This window comes from Hippopotamus amphibius, chromosome 10 (genome assembly GCF_030028045.1).
Source record: "Hippopotamus amphibius kiboko isolate mHipAmp2 chromosome 10, mHipAmp2.hap2, whole genome shotgun sequence".
In the NCBI taxonomy this organism is placed as follows: domain Eukaryota; kingdom Metazoa; phylum Chordata; class Mammalia; order Artiodactyla; family Hippopotamidae; genus Hippopotamus; species Hippopotamus amphibius.
The window spans coordinates 99,145,710-99,168,482 of NC_080195.1; the positions used below are offsets into that span (position 1 = coordinate 99,145,710).

At 38.9% G+C, this 22,773-nt stretch overlaps 1 protein-coding gene across 6 annotated transcripts in view; it reads right to left on the minus strand.

Annotated features, from left to right (window-relative positions):
* The window catches only part of APP (amyloid beta precursor protein), a 272,596-nt gene that overhangs the window by 98,733 nt on the left and 151,090 nt on the right, over positions 1-22,773 (minus strand). For 2 of the 6 annotated variants that reach the window (XM_057696992.1, XM_057696993.1), the window contains exons 7-8: positions 12,904-13,071; positions 10,516-10,572 (exon numbers count right to left, since the gene is read on the minus strand). The exons of 2 other annotated variants lie outside the window; for them this stretch is intronic. In XM_057696992.1, coding sequence (XP_057552975.1) covers positions 10,516-10,572; positions 12,904-13,071 — 225 coding nt within the window. The remainder of the gene's footprint in view (positions 1-10,515; positions 10,573-12,903; positions 13,072-22,773) is intronic. 2 more of the 6 variants (XM_057696995.1, XM_057696996.1) reach the window with 1 other exon arrangement.

Consider the following 22,773-nt stretch of genomic DNA (forward strand, 5'->3'; position numbering starts at 1 on the left):
AATCTTATCTAATTATTTGACTATTATATTTGAGATATAATATCCCAAAAGAACTTAAATGAGAAGAATTAATTGCTAGGTCATTTTGAAACTAAACAGTAAGATAAATGTCTTTTACACATCTTTCAAGAAAACATCTGGAATGTTCCTAATCTAAAGGCTCCAAGATTTGAACCAAAACAAGAAAGCTTTCTTGTGATACAATTAAGCAATAAAATTTAATCTTAAAGAGAACTATTCGTTCTGATTTCTTCCCTTCTGCTTCAATCACTGCTTAAGAATTCTGTTTTTAAAAATAAAAGCAGTTTAGCTGTCAATCCAGATGTGGCTCTGAAGTGGAAGGAAGGAGGCAGGGCATATTCCTGGAGTTTTTTTCCAAAATACCAGGGGATTTTGAGTCAACTGGTCTGGGATTGGCACAGGGCATACATATTGAAAGACATCTGCCCCCATCTTCTGTGTTATAGACAAGGGAGAATGTATTTCAGCAGCATAAAGGAAGAAAGAAGGAAAGAACATGAGCTGTGTAATCAGGCACACCTTGATTTCAATCACATCTTGATTTTAATCTTTCCTGGGCTAGCTGTGACCCAGGGCGAGTAACTGAAGCACCCTACGTTCCAGTGTAGTCATCTGTCAAGTGGTGACAACATGCCGACATACTAGGAGTGCTGGGGAAATGAGATGCCCCACCATGTGGTAGTCACCCTGCAGGAAGGGTGGCACACAGGGCACTTCATTCATGTTAGCGCCCTTCCCCCCTCCTCTCTCATTATTACATTCGCATTCAAATCTCAGCGCTTATCCTAACCATAGGAAAACCAGCTACTTTTATTTCACATCCAGTGAAAATGAATTACACACAGGACCATGGAGTGCCATGGACAGGAAAAGTAACAGGTACTTTTCTAAACAATCTTTGCTATGATCTGCATAAAAGGCTGAAATTATTAAAAACGTATCCTAATTTTTAAGACAAAAATAATTTCCAATTAAATTTTTTTTTGTTAAAAAACAAAGGTAGGGGCTTCCTAGGTGGCGCAGTGGTTAAGAATCCGCCTGCCAATGCAGAGGTCACGGGTTCAATCCCAGCTCCAGGAAGATCCCACATGCCGCAGAGCAACTAAGCCCGTGTGCCAAAAAAAAAAAAAAAAAAAAAAAAAAGGTGAATGTTTTTCTGCATCAATGTAAGCAAATCAATGTGCATGTACGCATTTTTAACTTAATCATGTTCCCACTTGAAATGGAAGTGTGGAAGTGGTATTTAGCATTTTTTTCCCATGATTTTAATCATTTTCTCATCTTTCCTGGTAGCAAATGAGAACGAGTTGAAATTTTCCTGGCATAGTACAATCTGGCAGAATGATATAATTAGGCAAACTGTATTTCACATTTTGAACAAATGAAAATGTATAAATGTTTGGGGTCATATTTACAGATCAAGATAGCTATCTGCTGGAAGCTGCTGTAACCATAACGTGGCACCCTCTTTGGAAAACTGAAATCGTAAAACTTACTATATACGTAGGAAGGTTCTCCAACTCTTGAGGTTTTCTCCAGCTCTTACAATTTGCACATCTACCGTTTTATGGAAAAAAAGAAACACTAAAATCTGAGCCACTGTAATCTCATTAGTCTAAGTTGAAATGCAGCTTTGCAATAATAAGTATAAAAGAATAATGAGGAAATGAGCAAATGAGGTATATTTAACAGGATAAAGAATAGTTTAAGTATTAAAATTTATCTTTTAGAAGCAAGGAAATAAATACAAATCTTGTATTACAGATTTATTCTATTTAATTGAGAAATATGTCTCAGTAAATCCTTGTAAGTAGCCCCTGATACTTCCTTTAGTTGAGGACTTGAAGAGAAACTGTCTCACTTTTAACTTCTAATTCAAACTTTCTAGCCATTCATACTAGCCCTTCATCTCAACTGGCGTAACTGAAAATTTCACGTATTCCTACCAATCAGCAAATCAGATCACTGTCCAGTCAAGGAGAGGAGAATGATGGTACATCTTAACATTTTAAAATGAATTTAGTATATTATTCTTACTAACTTGCAGCTGGTGAGGAGAAAGGGGAAAATGTTTTAAGTCTGTACAGAGAGCTCAGCTTCCACTGCCCTAATTTTCCTACATCCTAAAGGCATGGTCATACCAGGACTGGCTGCCATTCTGAGATCATGACTGTGGTAGGCCAGAGACATGACAGCAAGGATGGCGGGCAGGGCAGGAAACCCTGTGCCCTAATGCCCCTAACCCTTTCAAGGTGCTTCCTTTTGGGAAAGGAGCAGCTCAAGGAATGTCAGGAATGTTCCAAGGCACAAAGGAACAGGAAACTGTATATCACAGGTCACTTAAACCACTCAGAAAGTAGAAACAAACTGACTTGAGGAGGGTTTATTTATGTTGTGTTTTTTTTAAACAAAACTACAAAGCAGTGATCCTGTTCAGAGACCTCTGAGGTTCCTCAGAAAGAGTGATACAGGCTCAGATTTCCAGGTTGGCCAAATAATAATACCCTCCATTCATGAGCACCTACTGCGCCAGGCACTTTACACGTGTTCTCATTTAACAGACGGAGAGGAGAAAACATTACCCTGTTATAACATTTATTGTGTGGAAAGGAAATACTATCACTAACATACATCCCGCCACACAAGTAAGTCTGAATTTAGGATTAGGTAAACCATGAAGAGGCTATAAAGTTAATGTTTAGAGCAGTAAGGGCTAATTTATCAACACGTTTGGTATACGGGAAAGAGTTTGGTTTGTTAATGAACAACCTGTACTGGCAAAAGATATGCTTTGTTATGATAACCGCCAGCCTATTTTCCAACACATAGTTTCCTGCCCTGAATGCTATCTGGTAAATGACTGCCAACCAGCGTTCAGCAGCAGACATAGGGTTATGAAACGTCAGGAGAGAGAGCCCACTGAGCTTGAATCTCAGCTCAGACATGCTCCTTTGTGCCTCCTGCAAGCATACTTGCTGGGTCTGCTCACTCTTCTGCAGAAAACCAGACTTATACACCTTCAGCTCTAGGTTTTAACCTCCAGCTGCCTAATCATTAGTAGCACTCCCACCATCACGTGCACAGGCTTTTAACTTTTAAATGAGCTTCGTATTGATTTTCTTAGTCTAGTCTGCGAACAGCCTTATAGAATATAGTAAGACATATACCTTTTAATACTGAGAATGGGTGGTCTAATGCAACACCAAATGAAAATATGAAACAGAAACGCAGTTCCAATTCATAGGCTCAACATGAACATCCTGCTTTCAAAAATTCAGTGGTATTCTGGATGACTAATGCTTTTGATACAAGCCTCATCTCTTTTTTCTTTTTTGCAACCCTGGGAGGTCAGAGGTATCTGAGAAGCTGCATAGCAGCTTAGATGTAGACTCTGCTGCCTTGAGTGTGCTTGTTCACTTCCTTATTCCTCCATTCAACACATCAATGGAGACTACAGCCCCTAGTACGTGTGTGTAGCCCCTAGTTTCTGCAAACGGCAGGGGTCTTTGTTTCCTTGAGCGAATTGGTGGAATTATATTCTAGTGAGAGAAACAAGCACCACACACACAAAGACAAGAATAAATCACAGTATTAGAATGTGATCTGTATTATGGAGAAAAAGAAAAAAAAAAGCAGGGTTAAGAAGAATCAGGAGTGCTGAGGAAGGAGGGGGGAGACTGCAGCAGTAAGTAGGTGGCCTGGCTTGGTCTAATTCTGAAGGTGACAGTTTAGACAAAGAGCTGAACTAAAGCCTTACTTCCCAGTTACCTGCTCTAAAAACAGGCAGATGAAGAAACTAGCACAAAGGCCTTTGGAGGTGAGTATGCCTGGAAAATTCCAAGACAAGCAAGGTCTGTGTGACCAGAGCAGAGGAAGCAAGGAAGAAAGCAGTAAGACAGGCAGAAAGGAAATGGGGATGGACCATGAAGGGCCTTGAAGCCATGGTAAGGACTGTGAAGAGCCCATGCGGGCTGTTCTGAGGAGAGAAAAATGTGATGTGATGTGTTTTAAAAGGATCGTTCCGTCTGCTAAGGGACAAAGCAGAAGGTGATCTTTTAAGAGTAAAAGATGAAAATGAGGATGCCTTGGAAAAGTAGCAGGGAGGTGGTGAGGGGTTCTCAGGGAAGGTACCCGCCAACACCCACACACAGAGACATGAAAGAGAGCACAGATTTGCTTCTTTTTCTCACCCCCAAATGCTGTTTCCTAAACCACAGGTAACCATACACTAAGGGAGGAATTGTTCTCACGTGTCGGTGAAGGTTCATTTCAGTGTTGATGATGATGCATCGATGCCTGTCACAGCATCTCCACTTCACACTGGAACCTCCTCTCTTAGTATCAGCCGCAGCTCTATGTTTTGAGGGGTGAGGGTGGGGGGGGAGGGGAGCGGATCTGCTTTCAATTTATTAGTGAACCCTGGTGGTGCACCCAATGTTCCTGCCACAAAATACACCACCATCACTGGCAACACGGTGCCAATGAAACATTTTCATTCCTGTGTTTCCCCTTAGAAAATTTTATAATTGTAAGGGGGGTTACTTCAAATATGGTAAAGATGGCTATTGTCTTAGAATGAAGTAGAAATCACTTTCTTGGCACAGATGGAGAACCTCTGTATCAGGGACACCATCAAATTTAACTGCAAGTGCACCAAATGCTCATTTTAGTTCTGATTTTGTAATCACTGCATAGTATTCCCTTTCATAGTCGTACTAAAGGTAGCAAGAACGGACGTCAAAAGCAGAGACATCGTGAAAAATTGCCCCTATCATTTTGCTATTCATTCGTTTTCCTCAATCTCTGGGGTGATGTATAATTTTAAGGTCCTAATGCAATGGGCTCAGGATTCAAAAGGAGAAATAACCCCACCTTCAAACAGTAACAACTATGACTACCTCCCTAAACAGAGGCCCATGAATGGCATTTAGTTAATATACTAGTGTTAGATTCTAACAAGAAAACCTGGTTGGTCTCTTCTCATCAGCAAAAAGGCAATCTATCTCTACAGCACCGACAACAGAAGATAAAAGTAAATTAAGACCTATACAGTCACTGCCTTATCACTGAAAATCCTATTTTATACAGAGCTAGCAATGTCTCATGAAATGGCTGTGATTTACATGATGGGTGGCAATGAGGATAATTTATATATAGGAAATACAAACCTGTAAAGGAAGATTTGATGCGAAAATTTCATCTTTCCCCCACATGGCAGAGCTTATAGACTGCCACCCCAACTTTTACAAAAAGAAAAAGAAGTCTCCATTTCTCCAACTGCAAAATAACTAAAATCATTCATGCATTCAAAACTCAAGTATTTATCAAGTCCCAGTTAGATGAGACATTTATAACGTGAAAATAGTTTGTGATCCTTACATGTGGTACCAGACTCTCTACAAAAAAAAGAACAAAGGCACTTTCCCCTGACATGCCCTTGTATCACACTTATTTTATAGTCAGGGCAGTCGTACTTGGCACTATCAATGCATCGTGTATGTCTATACGGTGATAAAAATGTAATCTATGCTGTGTTTACTCTAGTCAAGCTACATTTTCTTTTTCATGTCGTATGGACACTAACTGATATGAGGGTTTTGTCAGATATGTGAAATAAGCATGAATGAATGAATGCTGGCGTTATTTTTATTTATATCCTATTTAGCATAATGCACCAAACTGTAAGAGCAACTTCAAGTCTGAATCTAAAAACTGTATGTGAAGCCACAGCGACAATCACTGGCCTCTAGGATGTCTTAACCTTCAGTTATTGTTTTCTGTTAATTTGTCAGAGCTATGTTCCCTTTCATTCATGGTGGATCATAAAAGGATGACCTGCCACAGTCACTCAAGGCTCAACAGATGAGTTCAGAAAGTCAAAACCTTCAGTGTGGCCCACTTTCATAGCAACTGCAGCCATAAAAGCTAGATGGAACTGTTAACCCCTATGGAGGTCTTAAGGATAAAACCAGTTTCACTGTACTCCAGCCTCTCACTGCAATCTTTCCCTCCATGTGTGCCTTTTATTTTATATTGTTATTTAATTCCAGCACATGCTTGAATCTCATCACATGGATAAACTGTCAAGTCATTGAAAGTGAGGTATTCGGTTCACTTTGTTGGTGTCCCTCAAAATACCTAGCTTAGTACCAGCATGTCCCAGGCTCAAAAGTAACAGCTTTATTGAACAGGGGCTGGCCTGCTGGTCTCTTTTGGTAAATAATGTTTTATTGGAATACAGCTGTATCTATTCATTTACCTATTGTCTGAGGCTGTTTTCACACTACGACTGCCAAGTTGAAGACTTATAACAGAAACCATTTGGCCTGTGGAGCCTAAAATATTGACTCTCTGGCCTTTCGCAGAAAATTTTTGCCAACTCTTTTATTAAACTACCTAGTTACTCTTCTTTGGAAATAGCTAAAGAACAGATCACATATATATAAGCAATTTTTACTGTTCTTAGTAAATGAGCTGTTGTTGTTTTTAAATGCTGGTTTGTTCAGCAAATCAATTCTTTTCAGTCTTAGGGTTTTTCACTATGATAGCTTGGTGGAAAAAAAAACCATTCCTTTTATCTTGACATTTTCTGGATATCAAAGATGTGGCTTCTCATACTTGTCAATGTAATAGACGCTATTGGCACTGATGTGACATGCAGTTTAATGCACCACCGTGCCTTTTAATGCTTTTAATTGTTTTTAATAATGCTTGGCAGTTCCATAAAAATATCAGAGTTCCATTAGTATTATAGACTGTGCTAACAGGAACTAATATTTGCTCTTCACAATGAGAAGAACAAGTATGGTTAAGAACAAGGGTTCAAGTCTGGCCAAAGACTAGACGGCCTTGGCCATGACAGGACCCTGCAACTCTGGGACCAAGGTGGCACATCCTAGTCAAAGGACACACAGTGGGTTATCCACAGTTTGCAAACTATGAGCTTCTGAGCAACAACCGTAGAATTTTGGGGATGGTGGTTTGGTCTTATCTGATATGTTCTAATTCTTTTTATATTCTCTGGAAGTGTACTAGTCTGTTTTACTCTATCTGGATATTCTGATCTGAGGAGAGATCAATCTTTACTCCTCCCCCAATCCTGCACGAGGTCAGACCTAAATCTCTGCAGAGACCCTAAGGCCATGAACATGATCCCCAGGTGCATCTTAGATGCCAAGCAACCTGGGGAGCAAGGCTATCTGGCCTCTCAACAGACGGTCCTTCTCTAGCATATGCTGGGATTCTATGAAACTAACAGGAAACAGACAGAGGTAAACCATGCACCTCCAATGCAGGGGTTTGCTGGTTTATTCTCTGCTTCTCTGGTAGTGCTTGCATTAGAGTAGAAAACCTATCAGACCTCTAACTAATACGGCAGTCAGAAGAGCAATAGTAACGTCTCCCTTAACTTGCAAATATTGAGAGCTAGGATAGTGGGCTGACAAATTCAATTTCATAAACATCTTTTGAGGATTGGAGGCTTCTGACTTTCTAACACTTCCGCATGCCCTCAAGTTTATGGAAGGTTTACTTGTTTATATCAGCCTGGTTATGTCTGAATCAGACATGGGTAAACTACTAGTCTCGATCAGAGGTTCTCAACAGGGGGCCATTTTGTCCTCCCCAGGACACACGGGGCAAAGTCTAGAGATGTTATTAGTTATCACAGCTGGGGTGGTGGTACTGGCATCTCATGGGTAGAGGCCAAGAATGCTGTTAAACATCCTCCACACACAGCACAGCACCCACAACAATGAATTACCCAGCCCCAAATGTCAACAGTGTTGAGGCTGAAAGACCTTGGGTTAGATGTTGATTTTGCCACAACAATGCAGGTGAAGGGGTCAAAGTCCTTGGCCATTCTCTTTGGCCAGACCCCTTGGTGCAGTTGGCTGACTTGAAATTGGCATGATGCTCTTTGAGATTAAAAGCATCTGTTTGCCTTTTGAGATGCAATCTGATGGGGAAGAACACTGGGAAAAAAAGATCATACTCTCATGTTTGAAACATAAACTTATCAATAAATATTTATGTAGTAATTTTACTGTTCACACACACGGCAATGGACCAACTGAATGTGAAACTTTTGCATCGTCCTAACCTAAATGGGCAGACACAAAATTAATGTCAGAAGCAACTCAGGTTTCATTAAATTTAATCGCAAATGGGAAAGGGATTTTTTAAAGGAATCAAATCCATAAATTTATGAGTAAAATGAAAGTTCTTGGCCTTATGTCTCTACCTTCTCTACCTGCAGTTTACATTCTTATCTACGATAACTAAACCAAAAATAAAAATCAGAGTCCCTTAAGATTGCAGTGCTCAAGATCAGTTTTTATGACAAAGATTTAAAATCGAGAAATTCCTAATTATAATAATAAGAAATCTTGACAAGAAAATTATTGTATTTATAATGTAGACCATCACACATTGTCTCCACGTAATCTTATTATTGGTTTAACTGAAGAGCTTTTTCCAGCTCACTTCACATTTATGAAATGAAGCAATTCAGACTGAGAAACCTAGACGACCACCCACCTTTGTGAAAAAAGATGCCCTTCAATTAGCTCTAGGTTGGTGGAGCAGCCAAGGGCAAGCCCCAGCTGTCGAATCAAACGGGCTTGCTCACTTTTCTCCAACACCAGTCTGCTATCTGCATTTGACCTCCAGATGACCATGACTTTTTCAATTCAAATGTACAGCTTTGCTATAAATAAGAGCATAGCTGCACAGGCTATAAATAACTAGAAATTATATACTTTCTTCAGTCTGTTTGTACTAGCACTGCAAAACCCTTCACTTTCTGTGACTGAACAGTCTCTGTAGGTAGACAAGAAAATATAGCTGCTGAAATCACTTCACCTTCCTAGAATGGAAAGGTGTCAGTATCCCAAGCATACTACAAGTAGATGGAGAAAATTACTGGGAAAGAGAAAATTACAAGAGATTGTCAATGTCTGTTTGGAAGAGTTGAGGACACAAGTACCTCATGAAAATAAATTTATTGAACAGTAATGTTCATTCCCAGTAATTAAGAAAAAGAGAAAAAGACAATTCTTTAATATGCTTAAAAATGATACAAAGTGAAATTTAAAGTAAAAATAATCTCTGTTTTGTAAAAGTATGGGAAAGATTTAACTTATTGATGCATACTGTATTCAGAGCATTTAGGAAAAAATGTTTTAATATTTGTCGTCTGCTTTCCACGATTTTCTGTGTTCTTAAAATAAGCTTCTGAACCTCAAACATGATTTTTTTAACCTAGAAAATAATATCAGAACCAAATAGTTGGCCATTCAAAGTGCAGGGCATAGCCACATATCATTTAGGTTTCAAATCTGGTCCTGCCACGTTTGATAGGCAAATAGATAGATAAAGTCACCAAGCTCTAGAAGCCTCGTTTTCTCATATGCACAAAGGAAATGAGGAAAATGGCCACAAAATATTCCTGAGAAAAAGAAATGATCTATGAGAAATGACTCGTAAAATGCAACACACCATTCAGCTTGATGTACTATCAATCCCAGAGTATAAAATCTAGAGTTTTTCCTAGTTCTTCTATGTCTAGCTACTTGCCATATTTTTAACTATAATTTATCTTTTTAGAGAAAATATCGTTAGTTTCATCAATTGTGAGACTACGTTTTTTTTTCAGGATGATACAGATAAGTGCTAATTCTCACTATATCTAAGCTACAACTGAAATTGTGTCTCTTCCCCCAGCACTCACAAGAATCAATAGTATATATCATCCCTAACCTATCACTGGATGAATCTATTTCAGGATATAATCCTTAAAATGTGTTTGTGTGTTTGACACCACATTTTTAAACAGAGCTAGACTGACAGGCCAACTGAAATCATCACAATGCACAGACATGTAGGCTGATATAATATTTCTTTATGGGAAGTGCTTTCTCTACATCCTAATGATGAAATCAGAAGTTGGGCACTTTTTGTCCCACTAGTGTGCATTCAGGGAGGGGAGGGAGAGGTCTTGACTTCTAAAAGTGACCGTTCACTCCCTAAAGCATAACAGCTGTCTTGAAATACACATAATTGAAGCCTCTGCATACATATTACTCCATATAGTTAGTACAATGCATGCATATTAAATATTTTTTCTGTGAAAAAAGTCCCTAATACACACGGGCTCTTGCTAAATCACAGAATCTGTGAGTTTTAGGAAATAAAAACAGTGAGGCCAAGTAAAACACAAAAATAATGTTGTATATACAATACTTTGTAGAACCACATGAAATAAAAAGGAAACTGATCAGAAATAGAAGCTTAGTCAAAGCTCTTAGCCCAACATTGGAAGCTGTCTGGCAAAATTTGACATAATTACAAGCAAGGCAATAGAAATAAACATTTTGTTAAAAGACAGGTGTTCAAGAAATACAAAACCATGCAAAGGTGAGGATGCTGGAGCTACGATCCAGCCATGCAATGTTCTCCTCCCTCCTCCCTTCCCTCGAGTGAATGACAACATACGTTTAACAGGATCTTGGGGAAGAGGTTCCCGGGTGGTCTTGAGTGAACTTTGGGACACTATGGAGAAAATAAGAGAGCATAACTAAAAACAAAATAGAAACATGGGAATGATGGATGAAACTCACTCACATGATTGTACTGACCAAAGGAAAAAACAAAAACAAAAACATTGACTTAAAAACAAAAACTAAACAAATATCCTGAGTTTGGGTCCCAGCATGAACCGAAGTAAACACACAAACGTAAGATCTATTTCCACAAAAACATCCTGGATTGTGGATATCCCGTCTCTGACAGTACATCCCAGTACCCTGTGGTAGGACTTCTTGCTCCCATGTCCATCCTTAGTGCCAAGCATTATCAGTTCTCATCTGTCCCTTCATAAGGGCATCTCTATTCATTTCACCCATTCCAAGGGCAGCCCTGGTCCTCAGCTCTGGCTACGTGTTGAGGCTTTTACTCTCCATTTACATCTCTCCACTCTTCTAACTGCCCCTTAACCTCTTGCATTTGCTTTCTTGATATATTATTCCATAACCCACCTCCCCTGAAACTAAGCACTGACTGCTTGTCCATGTCCATTACACCATTGTTGGGAGCATTTATCTTTTGCAAATTTCTTGGCAAAGGATGTGCCATCCAGAGCACCTCCAGAGACTCCCTGTGATCTATGGTGCCCATGGCTCTCGCTCCCAACCTGGGTCAAATCAAACTAATCAAATGGGGAGGGTGTGCAGGGAGGGTGATAGTGGGGTTTCTTGGGGGGGATGATTTCTAATTCTGGAGGCAAATTCATCACTGCTAATAACTTAAAACACCCTCTTTCTTATTATATGGGTATATATTTATATGCATACCCACACAAACTTATTTATATTCCAAAACCTAAATCCACCCCAGGGAAAGGCAGAAAAAAGTTGGAAATCTGCCGGGATATCTCCCCCAGCAGTGAAACCAGTTAGAATCACTATAACAAAAGCCCTTTGTTTAATAGGCTCCAGGCAACAGAATCCACCATTGTCCATCAAGTTACCTGACCTAGTTAACATTTTAGTTTGAAACTGAAGGAGTCTTTTGAGCTGGAAGCCACAATCTTCCCATCAGAGCCAGAAAAGAAGCCCTCGGGGTTACCAGTTCCTACACCTGTTCTCACACAAGGTAGAAGGGGAGTCATCTCTCACACAAGAGACCCACAGGAACTTTTCCAGTAGATTCCACTTAGATACTGAGCTTCACAATAGAAGGTCTTGATGGTGCAGGCCCTTTGTTGTTTAGCTCAATCCCATGATCACACTGGAAAACAATTTATATAATCCCTGGGAATCCAAGGCAGGAAATGCTGGCTGTCACCCTTACCAGAACAATGAAAAAAAGGAGGTGTTTCTCAAAAGAGAAATGCACAATTTACCCTTTAACTTATCAAGTTGAGTACCTAGTCCTTGAGTAGATCACACTTCCTCCTAATGGAACAGATAGATAGATACATAGGTAGACAGACAGATAGATAGACAGGTAGATAGATAAACTGGGGATTTAATGTGAAAGGCTGTGAAGAACAGAGGTCCCACATGTTTGGTGTGTTACCTCTGGAGAACTCTCTCTGTGGAAATAGTTTCAACTTGCATTTATGTCATCATGACTTCATTTATTTATTTCCCCTGAAAAACTGAAAGTGGAAGAGAAACAGGCTTGGAAAATTATATTCCCTGAGCCTTAGGTCCCTGAAGGTTTCTCATGCTAAGTGAGGAGTATTCTTCTATTTCCAAGAGAAGGCGTGAAAACTCGACAGTGCACACGTCCCTGTGTGAGCCCAGGGGCCACTGGGGCATTTCTACCTGCTGGCCTCTGAAATGCATGCGCTCAACTCAGTCCCATTCCCTCGCCAGCACAAGAAACGTCACGTGTTACGAAATGACACTCCTCACGGCAACACGTCTCGCCAATGCAACCGAAGCGTCATCTGCCAGGCTTCCGGTGGTAACCCTTATGTGCACGTGGAGTGCACACGCAGAGACCCGGACACACACGTACACGGACACACACGGAAGTACACATTTGCAGAAACAGCGGAGAAGACAAAACGGCCACTCCAGCTTGGCTTACAGAGAAGCACTCCAAAGTCCCTCGAGATTGCGAGACGGAGGCAACCACAGCTAGCACAAGAACACATCCACGGCCATGCTCTATTAGAGAAAGAAAGACGGAGATGTGCGCTCAGGATGGAACGTACTGGAGGAGACGCCCGGCAATTAGAGAAATCGACAGAAACGGGGTTAGTGGTAGCAACAGACCCATTCCCGAGAGCCAGGAAGACCCGCCTGTTACAAAGAGCAGAGTCAGTGGCGAGAAAGATGACAAGGTGGCCAGGCAGGAGGAAGGTCCACTTACTGACGCTGCCACACACGGCCATGCAGTACTCCTCTGTGTCAAAGTTGTTTCGGTTGCCGCCACATCCGCCGTAAAAGAAGGGGGCGCACTTCCCTTCAGTCACATCAAAGTACCAGCGGGAGATCATTGCTCGGCATGGCCCCGTCTCGGCTTGCTCGGAGCACACCTCTAATCAGAGGAGATGTGGGGAACCACATTTAGCATGAAAAGGTACGGCTCGCTGTTCACGTACACATGTTTACTTTTCTTACACGTTCGTCCTCCCAGGGGTAACTTGGGCTGGGTTTATCAGGCAGCGTCTGCCAAACATTTACCGAGGAATTTAATTATCCACCAGGACTTTAGAATTACTTCTGAAACAAAGCAGTGCCTGCTCGTCTGGCTTAATGAGTGTAGCTCTCAGTAGGATTCCAGCTAGAGGGGAACAGATCTATCAGGTGCTTTTAGATTCATATTAAATGCCTGAAGATGTCCGCACATCAAAATACTTCTTCACTATAAAAAATAAACTGCTCTTTTAAAATAACGTGAAGTCAACTTTAAAGGTAAAAGGATTGTGTCTGATTATGATGCAAAAATTTTAACCTCTCGCAAACACCTGATTATTTTCCTTGAATAAATGATTGCCTTGACTCAAAGTATAAACTAATTACACATATTTGGAATGTGATCCAGTTTTCAGAGCGAGAGCCAGCCTGTCCACTGACTATATTTGAAAACATATGTAGAACCTATGAATGTGACTTCAAGTTGATTACATTAACCCTAATTACAAATTTTTCTTTGCATATTTATCTGTCCCTCAGACAAAAAAGTTCCAAATAATAAAACATAGTCAAACAACTCCAATTTGTTAATACACATCACACGTTGTTTTGCATTATAACACAGCTTACCTGTCAGCATGCATTGCTACCCTCACCCAAATCAGGTTCATAATCCCTGATTGACTGAAAGTGTAGTGATCGGTCCCATTCCACTTGTAACGTGATTGCGATTAGAATTAGAACTCTACCTCCCATGTATATTCCATTTTTGTTCGAAGTCAAAACAATTTTCCAACTCAATTTGCGTCCCACCCTAGCTAGGCTTTCAGAGATCAGGCTGATGCCTCAGTGCACTCAGAAGTCTTGCTTATTCTTAGTTTTACTAATATGCCAGGGGAAAGCATCCTTCTTCTAAAAGATGAAAGCCATGGATAACTCAGAGCTTCCTATTAGGAATATTCAGCAGACTGATCCTAATCAATTACTCGAAGACAAAGATACACAATGTTGACGTAAAAGGAACTACTACTTTACTTCTCTATACACACCACTCATTGCTCTTTCCAATCAAGGTAAAGAGGTGATGGCAAAACCAGCAGCCGTTGCCATCATGATGATGTCAACAGAGTAGGGAGAGAGAGTCAGCGTTGAGCCCAGAAAGCGAGGGTCAAGCTCTCTGCAGGAAAAGTGTCCTGTACCTGTACAGATACCTAAGATGATCCTGGCTCTGCTTAGATAGTTTTAGGATGGAAACATCTGGCTCCAGGAGCTTCAAGTTCAACATCACCCATCATTAAGGTCATCTCATTCGATACAGTTACTTTCAAAGTCCATGCTTGTCAAGCCATGATGTGTTTTTATTTATTATTTTTTAAATTTTTTTGTAATTTCTTGCTGCACAGAGCAGCATATGGGTTCTCAGTTCCCTGACCAGGGATCCAACCTGCACCCGTTGCAGTGGAATTGCAAAGTTTTAACCGCTGGACTGCCAGGGAAGTCCCCATGATGTGTTTTTTAGTTAGCTTTCTGCAGGGAATTCTCCTGTATGATAAAAATCTGCCAACTTGTTGACACAAGGATCCCATTCAACTGGCAATTTGATTTATTCTCCAAATTAAAGGACTAGCATTCTAACTTACAAAGGGTTAAGTTAGTTTTGGTGCATGGGGGTCTGATCACCTGAGTTACTGACAAAGCAGCTTCTGGTCTACAGAGCTAGAAGCCATGCATGCCCCACATGTGGGGTCCCTGCAAACCACAGCCATGAGCTGTCTCCACTCCTGGATGTTCTCTCTCTCTCTCTCTCTCAGTTGTAAGAAACAAGTACAGGTTGGCTTTTCCCTCCTTCTCTGTATACCTCCCTTACCAATCTGTGTATGTTCGTGTGATGTGCTTTCTTGTTTCAAACACATAATGATATGCATCCTTAATCTCTTCCTCAGGCTGTACCAATTCCAAAAAGACCACCAGGCAATGATGTCTTCTGAGCCTACACTGTAGCTGGAGTTGGCACTGAAGTTGCAAGTGGCCTCTGCTACCATGGGAGGCAGAGGAGCATGACCCTAAGTCACAGTAGCATGGGTAGCAAACCTCACTGTGTCTCAACAATTCATGCTGCTCCTCACATTTTACACCTCTTACAGCACCAAATACATGTCTCCTGACACTTGCCTGCCACAGGCACATTTATACATCACAGCTGTGCAGGGGCAGAAAACATCTTTATGCTACGTCCAATGTACTAAATAAAAGTGGTAGAATTTCTGGTGGGTGCAAGTTAAGTAATGAGATCTCAAAGGAGTTAATTCATGACAGATATTTGCCCTTGTATGTGACCTAGTAACAATTTCTTACTTTCCACGACAGCAAAACTTCCCTGTTTAGAATCCAAATACTATTACAATATATCGTCATTTTCCTATACTACAGGTGAAACATTTTTATTTCATTCATTTTTATTTCATTCATTTTTATGTTTCTTCTGCCTCATTCTAAATGGCTATGAAACCCTTTGTTACAGCTAATGGTAGAGCCCTAATCAAGAAGAGAAAGTATTCACGACTCAAAAATCCATTTACATGTCAACGAAGCAAACAGAATAAACTACATGATGAGTCTACAATTCTTGTTGGAGTTTCCAGTTGTAAGACCCTTGACTCCTCAATTCCTAAAGACAAAGAGAAGAGGGACCTAATCTCAATTTGGAGTGTTTTGTTGGCTCTCCCTGACATCAGGGCTGCTGGCACTCCTCACTTTAAATGGCCCCAAATACTTTCGTGATTTTAGTGTGTGTGGACATCGTGGGGAATAAGAATCACTCCCATGGTACTCACACACAAGAGGATATGCAAGAGGACGTGGTCAGGAGTTGGCTTAACAGTGTACGATAATCTAATGCCAAGTACATAATATATAGTGCAACGGACACATGCGAGCCTAGAGGAACAGGAGTGAGAATGTGCCTGTCACTTTGGAACCTCTGATCTGCTGACACGGAGGAGTGTGCTTCAGATGCTCTGAACCACAGCAAGCACACGGACGAGTGAGAAAAGGCATCTCTTTATAATCCCTCCAATCATGAGCATCGCTGATCAGCCAGCAACCTGGCATTTCTCAGCACGTTCTTTCTGGCAATGACTACAACATCAACTTCGTAGAGGGGAAGTAAAGCTGATTTCAGAGGGGACTCTTGAGTGGGACAGATTGCTTTTCATCTCTCACTCATAACTATATTCCTACTGTACTGTAGGGTACACAAGTGTTGATCTCTCTGACCTTTTCTCTAACCCTCCTCTTTACAAAAGCATGGTCCATGTAATTGAAAAGAGAACCTTTGCTTAGTCTGGGAGAGGTTGAGGGGTAGTCGTGGGGTCAGTACTGGGGAAGTAGTATGTTAATGCTTTTACACATGGTATTAATAAGTATAAAGGACCTATTTATAAGAGCCAGTGACTCTCCCAAGAGAGTGAGAAGAAGGAGCATATGCTTGGGCTGAAGAAGTGTTAAGCGGTCAACGTCAAGTTCATAGTTGTGATATTATGCTATAAATGGGGAAAACTGGTTGAAGACTCTTCAGAATATCTTTCTATGAATTCCTTCACTGCATGCAAAACTACAGTTATCTCCAAAAAATGTAAAAGAAAAAAATCTCACAGTAAGAAACATATAAGAGGAATGTTGGTAGTTCAGTTTGCCTTAGAATTCTAATCTCATCTCTTTCCCTGAATCATTTATCATTTCAGAGTAATTTCCCCAAGGGCTACAAATTTCAGTTTCAGAAACTTTCCTTTAAATTCCTTTCTAGCAATGAGAAATTACCAGGAAATCTATACAATCGAGATGCTAACACAGTAAAACAATTTTAAACAATTAAGCCTGAAATGTATCATTTGAAAGCTGCATGACTAGATTCAGAGAAAAAGAAATCTCAAGAAACATTTTATTTTACTTTATTATTTTTTCAAGAGACATTTTAAATACTTATGTTTACATTATTATTTTTCTGACTAGGAAAACGTCTCCCTTCCTAATCTATGGGAAAATCTGAAAAAATTCAGTGAAAAACATGTTTCATATTAATTACTATAATCAGCCAGTGGAAAATTATTTACAAAATCATCCACTAAATGTAGCGCATGTAAAATTAGATCTTATATAACTGTAACCTCAGAAAGAATTCATCTGAAAACTAAAACTGCATCTTCCTTTTCTCATCTTCAATCTCTTCTCAAAATCTAAAATAATAAATGAAAAGATTCACATTGTAAAATCATTTGCTAAATTTATTTTTTGAATTCCAATCCACCTTTGTTTCTATTCAAAGTAAATGTTACATGTAACAATGAAGAAGAAAATTTGCCCAGAATTGAAGCAGGGATAATTTTCAAAGAGAACGTTTCAAGTTAGACAGAAACATAGGCAAAACTTAAACATCTAAGGAACTATAATCTTTGTTTATTCATATTTAATTCTTAGAGTTTTAAGATCATATATAGGTTTCCTAATATTCACCCAGATGAATTCTGCTGGCAGGGAAGGCTTATCTCTTCTTTTATAACAGATCTATTCACCCTTCGAGACAAAGAGCATTTAATAAATCTTAAAGGCTAGTGTACATACAGCAGTATGAGTTTACGTGCTTAAAAAACAAGCCTATGCAGTTTTTATCTTTGTAAGGTAGGTCCTTGCTGAGATTTGTGCTGGTTTCAACACTAAATTCCATTATCTAAAAATCAATACTATACAAATACAATATAAAAGCAAAGCTAGGGTTTCCTACATTATATAAATGATTATGCAATTCACTGTTCAAAATATAATGCTTAACCACAAAAAATTAACTCCAAATAGATGTCAAATTGGAGCAAAATTTTTTGTGGATAACCAAACTTAGAAAACTAATTTTACACTTAAAAAAAATTCAACATGAAGACATCTATGAAAATGGCATGGGGAGAAAATCTCCATTTTCAAGAGTACAATTATTATAATGCCTTCTTAAAAATCAGAGTTAACAGATTATAAATAAAGCACTAACTAAAGGATAATTTTATAATGTAAGGCTTTTTATTATTATCTTATTTTACTAACTAAACTTCAATTATTCTCAGACTCTAGGAATGTATATGAAATAACACTATGCATTACCTGGGATGTATACAGTTTAAATTTACAAATTTTGAGAACATATCCACTTGAATAATCAAACTAGAGACTTACTTATAGAAATCTCGGGATTATATATTCTGATACTGTAAAAAAAAAAACCCAAAAAACTAGCATAATTTCTTCATATGATGCAAGAATATACACACAATTAAAGCTCATTTGAGTTAAAAGTTACATATCTTGCAGTTTTAAACTAGAGTAGAAGGGGCAAATGTATGAAGACAAATATAGTTTGGGCTTCTAACAAATCACTTGTTTTTAATATTAACAGTAAAATAAAATGAAACAACGACAGAAGTACTGAAATCTACTAAATACACTTATCTTTAATATTTCAAATAAGTGTTGATTTATCTACCTAATCATTCAATCCATTAGTAATGAAAATGGCTGACCTCAATGCTGTTTTATGACAACTGTACTTTTTGGCCTGAGTAAATCATTCCTACAATTCTAAACATTACAATGGAGTGAAATGTCATGAGCCTGAGTTATTAGAACCCATGTTATAGTCTGTTGAAGAATAAGTAGGCAAATTTGTGTTTGTTTCTTATAGTTGGACATTTTAACATACTAGAAAACCTATTTTTTATGAATGTATTTTTAGCAACAATAAATACATGTATTTTGATGGGAAAGAGAATTTATAATGTGCTTGCAAATAATAACAAATAGTAATAAAGAGCATGTCTAATAGAAAATTCCTCTAATCAAGCAACAGTGATCAGATATTTATCACCTACTAATCATATTTTACTAAATAGAGGCATGTAAAATTAGGCGAGCAAATCTGAACTAAAGTCTTATGACAAATCTCACTTAAGCCCCAAACATGGGTTGAAATATATAAACAAATGATGGGAACAGCTGTGCATGGTCATGAAATCACTGACTCAGTATGGAATGACAGGTGCTAATTTGTCACGGAAGTCTCTAGAAGATATCTGCAGTTGGCTTGCCTTTTACTGAATTGTGTTGATTCTCTAAGGCTATCCAGCGCATGTGTCATTCCATGACCGGATTCTCACTTCTCTCCATGATGAAAGATAACATAAAAACGCCGCCTGAAAAGGTACTTATGAAGTGTTTAGACTCACCATCCTCTCGTGTTGGTCGCTCTGGTAAGCATTCACAAAAGGGCACCGCTATTTTTCCTAATACCTTTGTTTCCTGTTTGTCATGGGAATAAACTTATTTGTCATCAAGCTGCGTGATTAGCCTGAAGCACAACACAGTATTACAAGAAGCTCTAAACTCTGATAAGACAAGATGTCATGTCCTTTGCTGGAAATAGGAGGAAGAGATTTTTCTTCTTGACTGAGAGGTGGGGTGCTGGGAAATCTGACTGTACCCGGACAAACAAAAAAAATAAAACACTCTGATTTATAGTGTTTGTTGATTTCTGTGGTGTAAATACTCCTGCCATTGGTACTTCAAGCTGCCAATGGTTGCAGCTCACAAAATTCCTCAATACTTTTAACAATCAGCCTTTACAGGCTAGCTGGAGTTGGCTATACCACAAATATGAGAGGAAATAGGGGAACAGGTGAAAATAGGAACAATGATACAGTTCGGGAAATTGTAAGGGTTTTCTAATTTGGTCGTGAGAGTTGAATTTTTACATTACTCGGTAAGTAGATATATCAGGATTCTTTCATACTTGGTGACATTTGATAATATAGTAAGAACACACCATAGATAAGGATGGTTTCACCACCATAGATAAGGATAGTTTTCCTTTTCAGTTTCTTACTCCCTGTCTCAATCTAAATCTGCACAGTACGGGGGCATGTAATGCTACTAGAGACCATTCCTCAAAGTGCAGCCAGCCAATGGACCAGTACTGAGACTCAGGACCCACCCAGACCTACTGTCTTAGAATCTGTGTTTAGGAAGCACTTTGGGTCCCTTGTACGGGCGTTAATGTTTGAGAAGCACTGGAATCAACGACATCTTTTACATGCAGTTAAAATGTCAGAAGTACATACATATGTGTATGTATGTGTGTATAATATATATACATATATATAATTCAATCACTTTCTGAAAGGGCCAGAGGGAAAGGATTAGTAAACAGTTTGCATAGGTTTTAGCTTATTAAAAGAAGTGTACACATATTTGGGAAATGAGGGGTATAACATATTTTAATAGAGTTAAAAGATTCAAATGTATACATATACCAAAATCTTAAGAGATTATCTATACATATTTCTTTTACTCTGAAGTTCTGTCTCATGTAAAATCAAAGCAGTTTCAATACTTCTGCCTTAAATTTAACACCAAAACAGTATTTTTTAACTCATATTTAAGCCTGTGAAAACTGGGACTTCTCAGAAACCCCAATATAAGTGATATTGTTCTTGTAACTTGTCAGAACATTAGAAATACCAAAGCTTTTATTTTTATTGGGGAAAAATAATGACAAAAGCTGACGTAAGGTCTAGGATAGATCACTGGGCTTGGAATTTGCTTCCTTTGCACCACTTCTGTGTAAGAAAGACATGGTATTTCTGTTACTGACAGAAAAGGATGTTTCTAGATATGAGAGTCAAGGGTTGGAAAGATGGTCCTTTTCTGGGGGAGACCAAGCGTGTCCACCCCGCCATGTTAATTCATCCCTCTCACGGTACCCAGAAGGAAAGGATGGGTAGCTTCCAGCTGAAAACAGCAGTATCCCTGGTTGCTCTAAGGATGCTAACTGCCATTTGCTATTTTATAACAGGGTACCAGGTGAGAGTGAATTTCTTTTGGAAGAATTAAACAAACAAACAAACAAACACACAAACAAAAACCAAGAAGGCAGTCTTCCTCCATCTCTCATTGCCTACATGGCAAATATGCATGTGTGATATGTTAAAAATAATAAATGTATGTTGATTTGTATCTAAACATAAACTATGAGATGATACATGACACATCTTATCAAATATTTGTTTTTATCTTACTAAATGAGTACTTATCAACTTTATTTTAGCATATGTTTTGTTTATTTTACTTTTTCTTCTCAAATAATAAAACGTTCACTGCAACCTACAATGTGCAAAGCACAGAATGAGGTGTCACAGCTGACATTAACATGAGACATGGTATTGTAGGGTTATTTCTCTGCTTGTAAATTTAAAGCCAGATAATCACTGTAGATCTCAATGTCATAGCCCAGTGGTTTGCAACCAGAGAAATTCTGCTCCCTATCCCCTTCCCCAAGGGACATGTATCAATGGCCAGAGACATTATTGGTCATCACACCCGGGAGGTGCTACAGGCATCTAGTGGGTAAAGCCCAGGGATGCTACTAAACACCCTACAATGGACAGGACAGTCCCCACAACAAAGAATTGTCCAGGTTAGTCTGTCATACAGAGTGAAGTAAGTCAGAAAGAGAAAACAAATACCGTATGCTAACACATATATATGGAATCGAAAAAAACAGTACTGATTCTTGCAGGACAGGAATAAAGACATAGACTTGGAGAACAGACTTGAGGAGGAAGCTGGGACGAAGTGAGAGGGTAGCACTGACATATATACACTATCAAATGTAAAATGGATGGCTAGTGGGAAGCTGCTGCATGGCACAGGGAAATCAGCTAGATGCTTGGTGATGACCTAGAGGGGTGGGATAGGGAAGGTGGGAGGAAGGCTCAAGAGGGAGGGGATATGGGGAGAGATATATATATATAAATATAGTTGATTCAGTTTGTTGTACAGCAGAAACTAATACAACATTGTAAAGCAATCATACTCCCATAAAGACCTGAGAAAAAAAAAAGCTTTTTTAAATGAAAAAAATAAATTAAAACATTAAGTGGTTGCCAAAAAATTTTTGAAAGGTAAAAAGAAACAGGTGAAATTAATTTTAATAATACTTTAATATTTAACCCACATAAATATCAAATGTTATTTTACCATGTAATCAATAAAACGTTATGAATGAGAAAAAAACAACAAAAAACAAACAAAAAAACATTAATAATACTGAGGTAAAGAAACCCTGCCACAGTCCAAGTAAACATCAGGATCTATGCTGCGTTTTAGTAATTTTGCCCAATCACTTGACCAGAGCTGCTGTGCAGCAGTCACCAACACCTCAGAATCCTAGGTAACAAATGGTATGAAATTCCAGAAAATCTATAATCATGGGAACTAGCCGACAAGGTTCTTCTTTGCTTCTATCACAAAACAGCAGGAACTTAAAGTCACATGCAAGCAGCATGAAATTCCTGTCCATATTCTGTTCTCCGAAATTATATCCAACAAGAGCGTAAGTAAATTTAAGGGACAGAGATAACTCCACCCTCACAGTTAACACCTGAGGGTCTTACCCTTGTTAACTCAATACAGTGCACTTTTAACAAGCTGAACTATTCTAAACTCCTTTTACTATTTCAAGAATCACCTAATTTTTAAAATTTGCCCTGTTGTCTTGAAGGCCGAG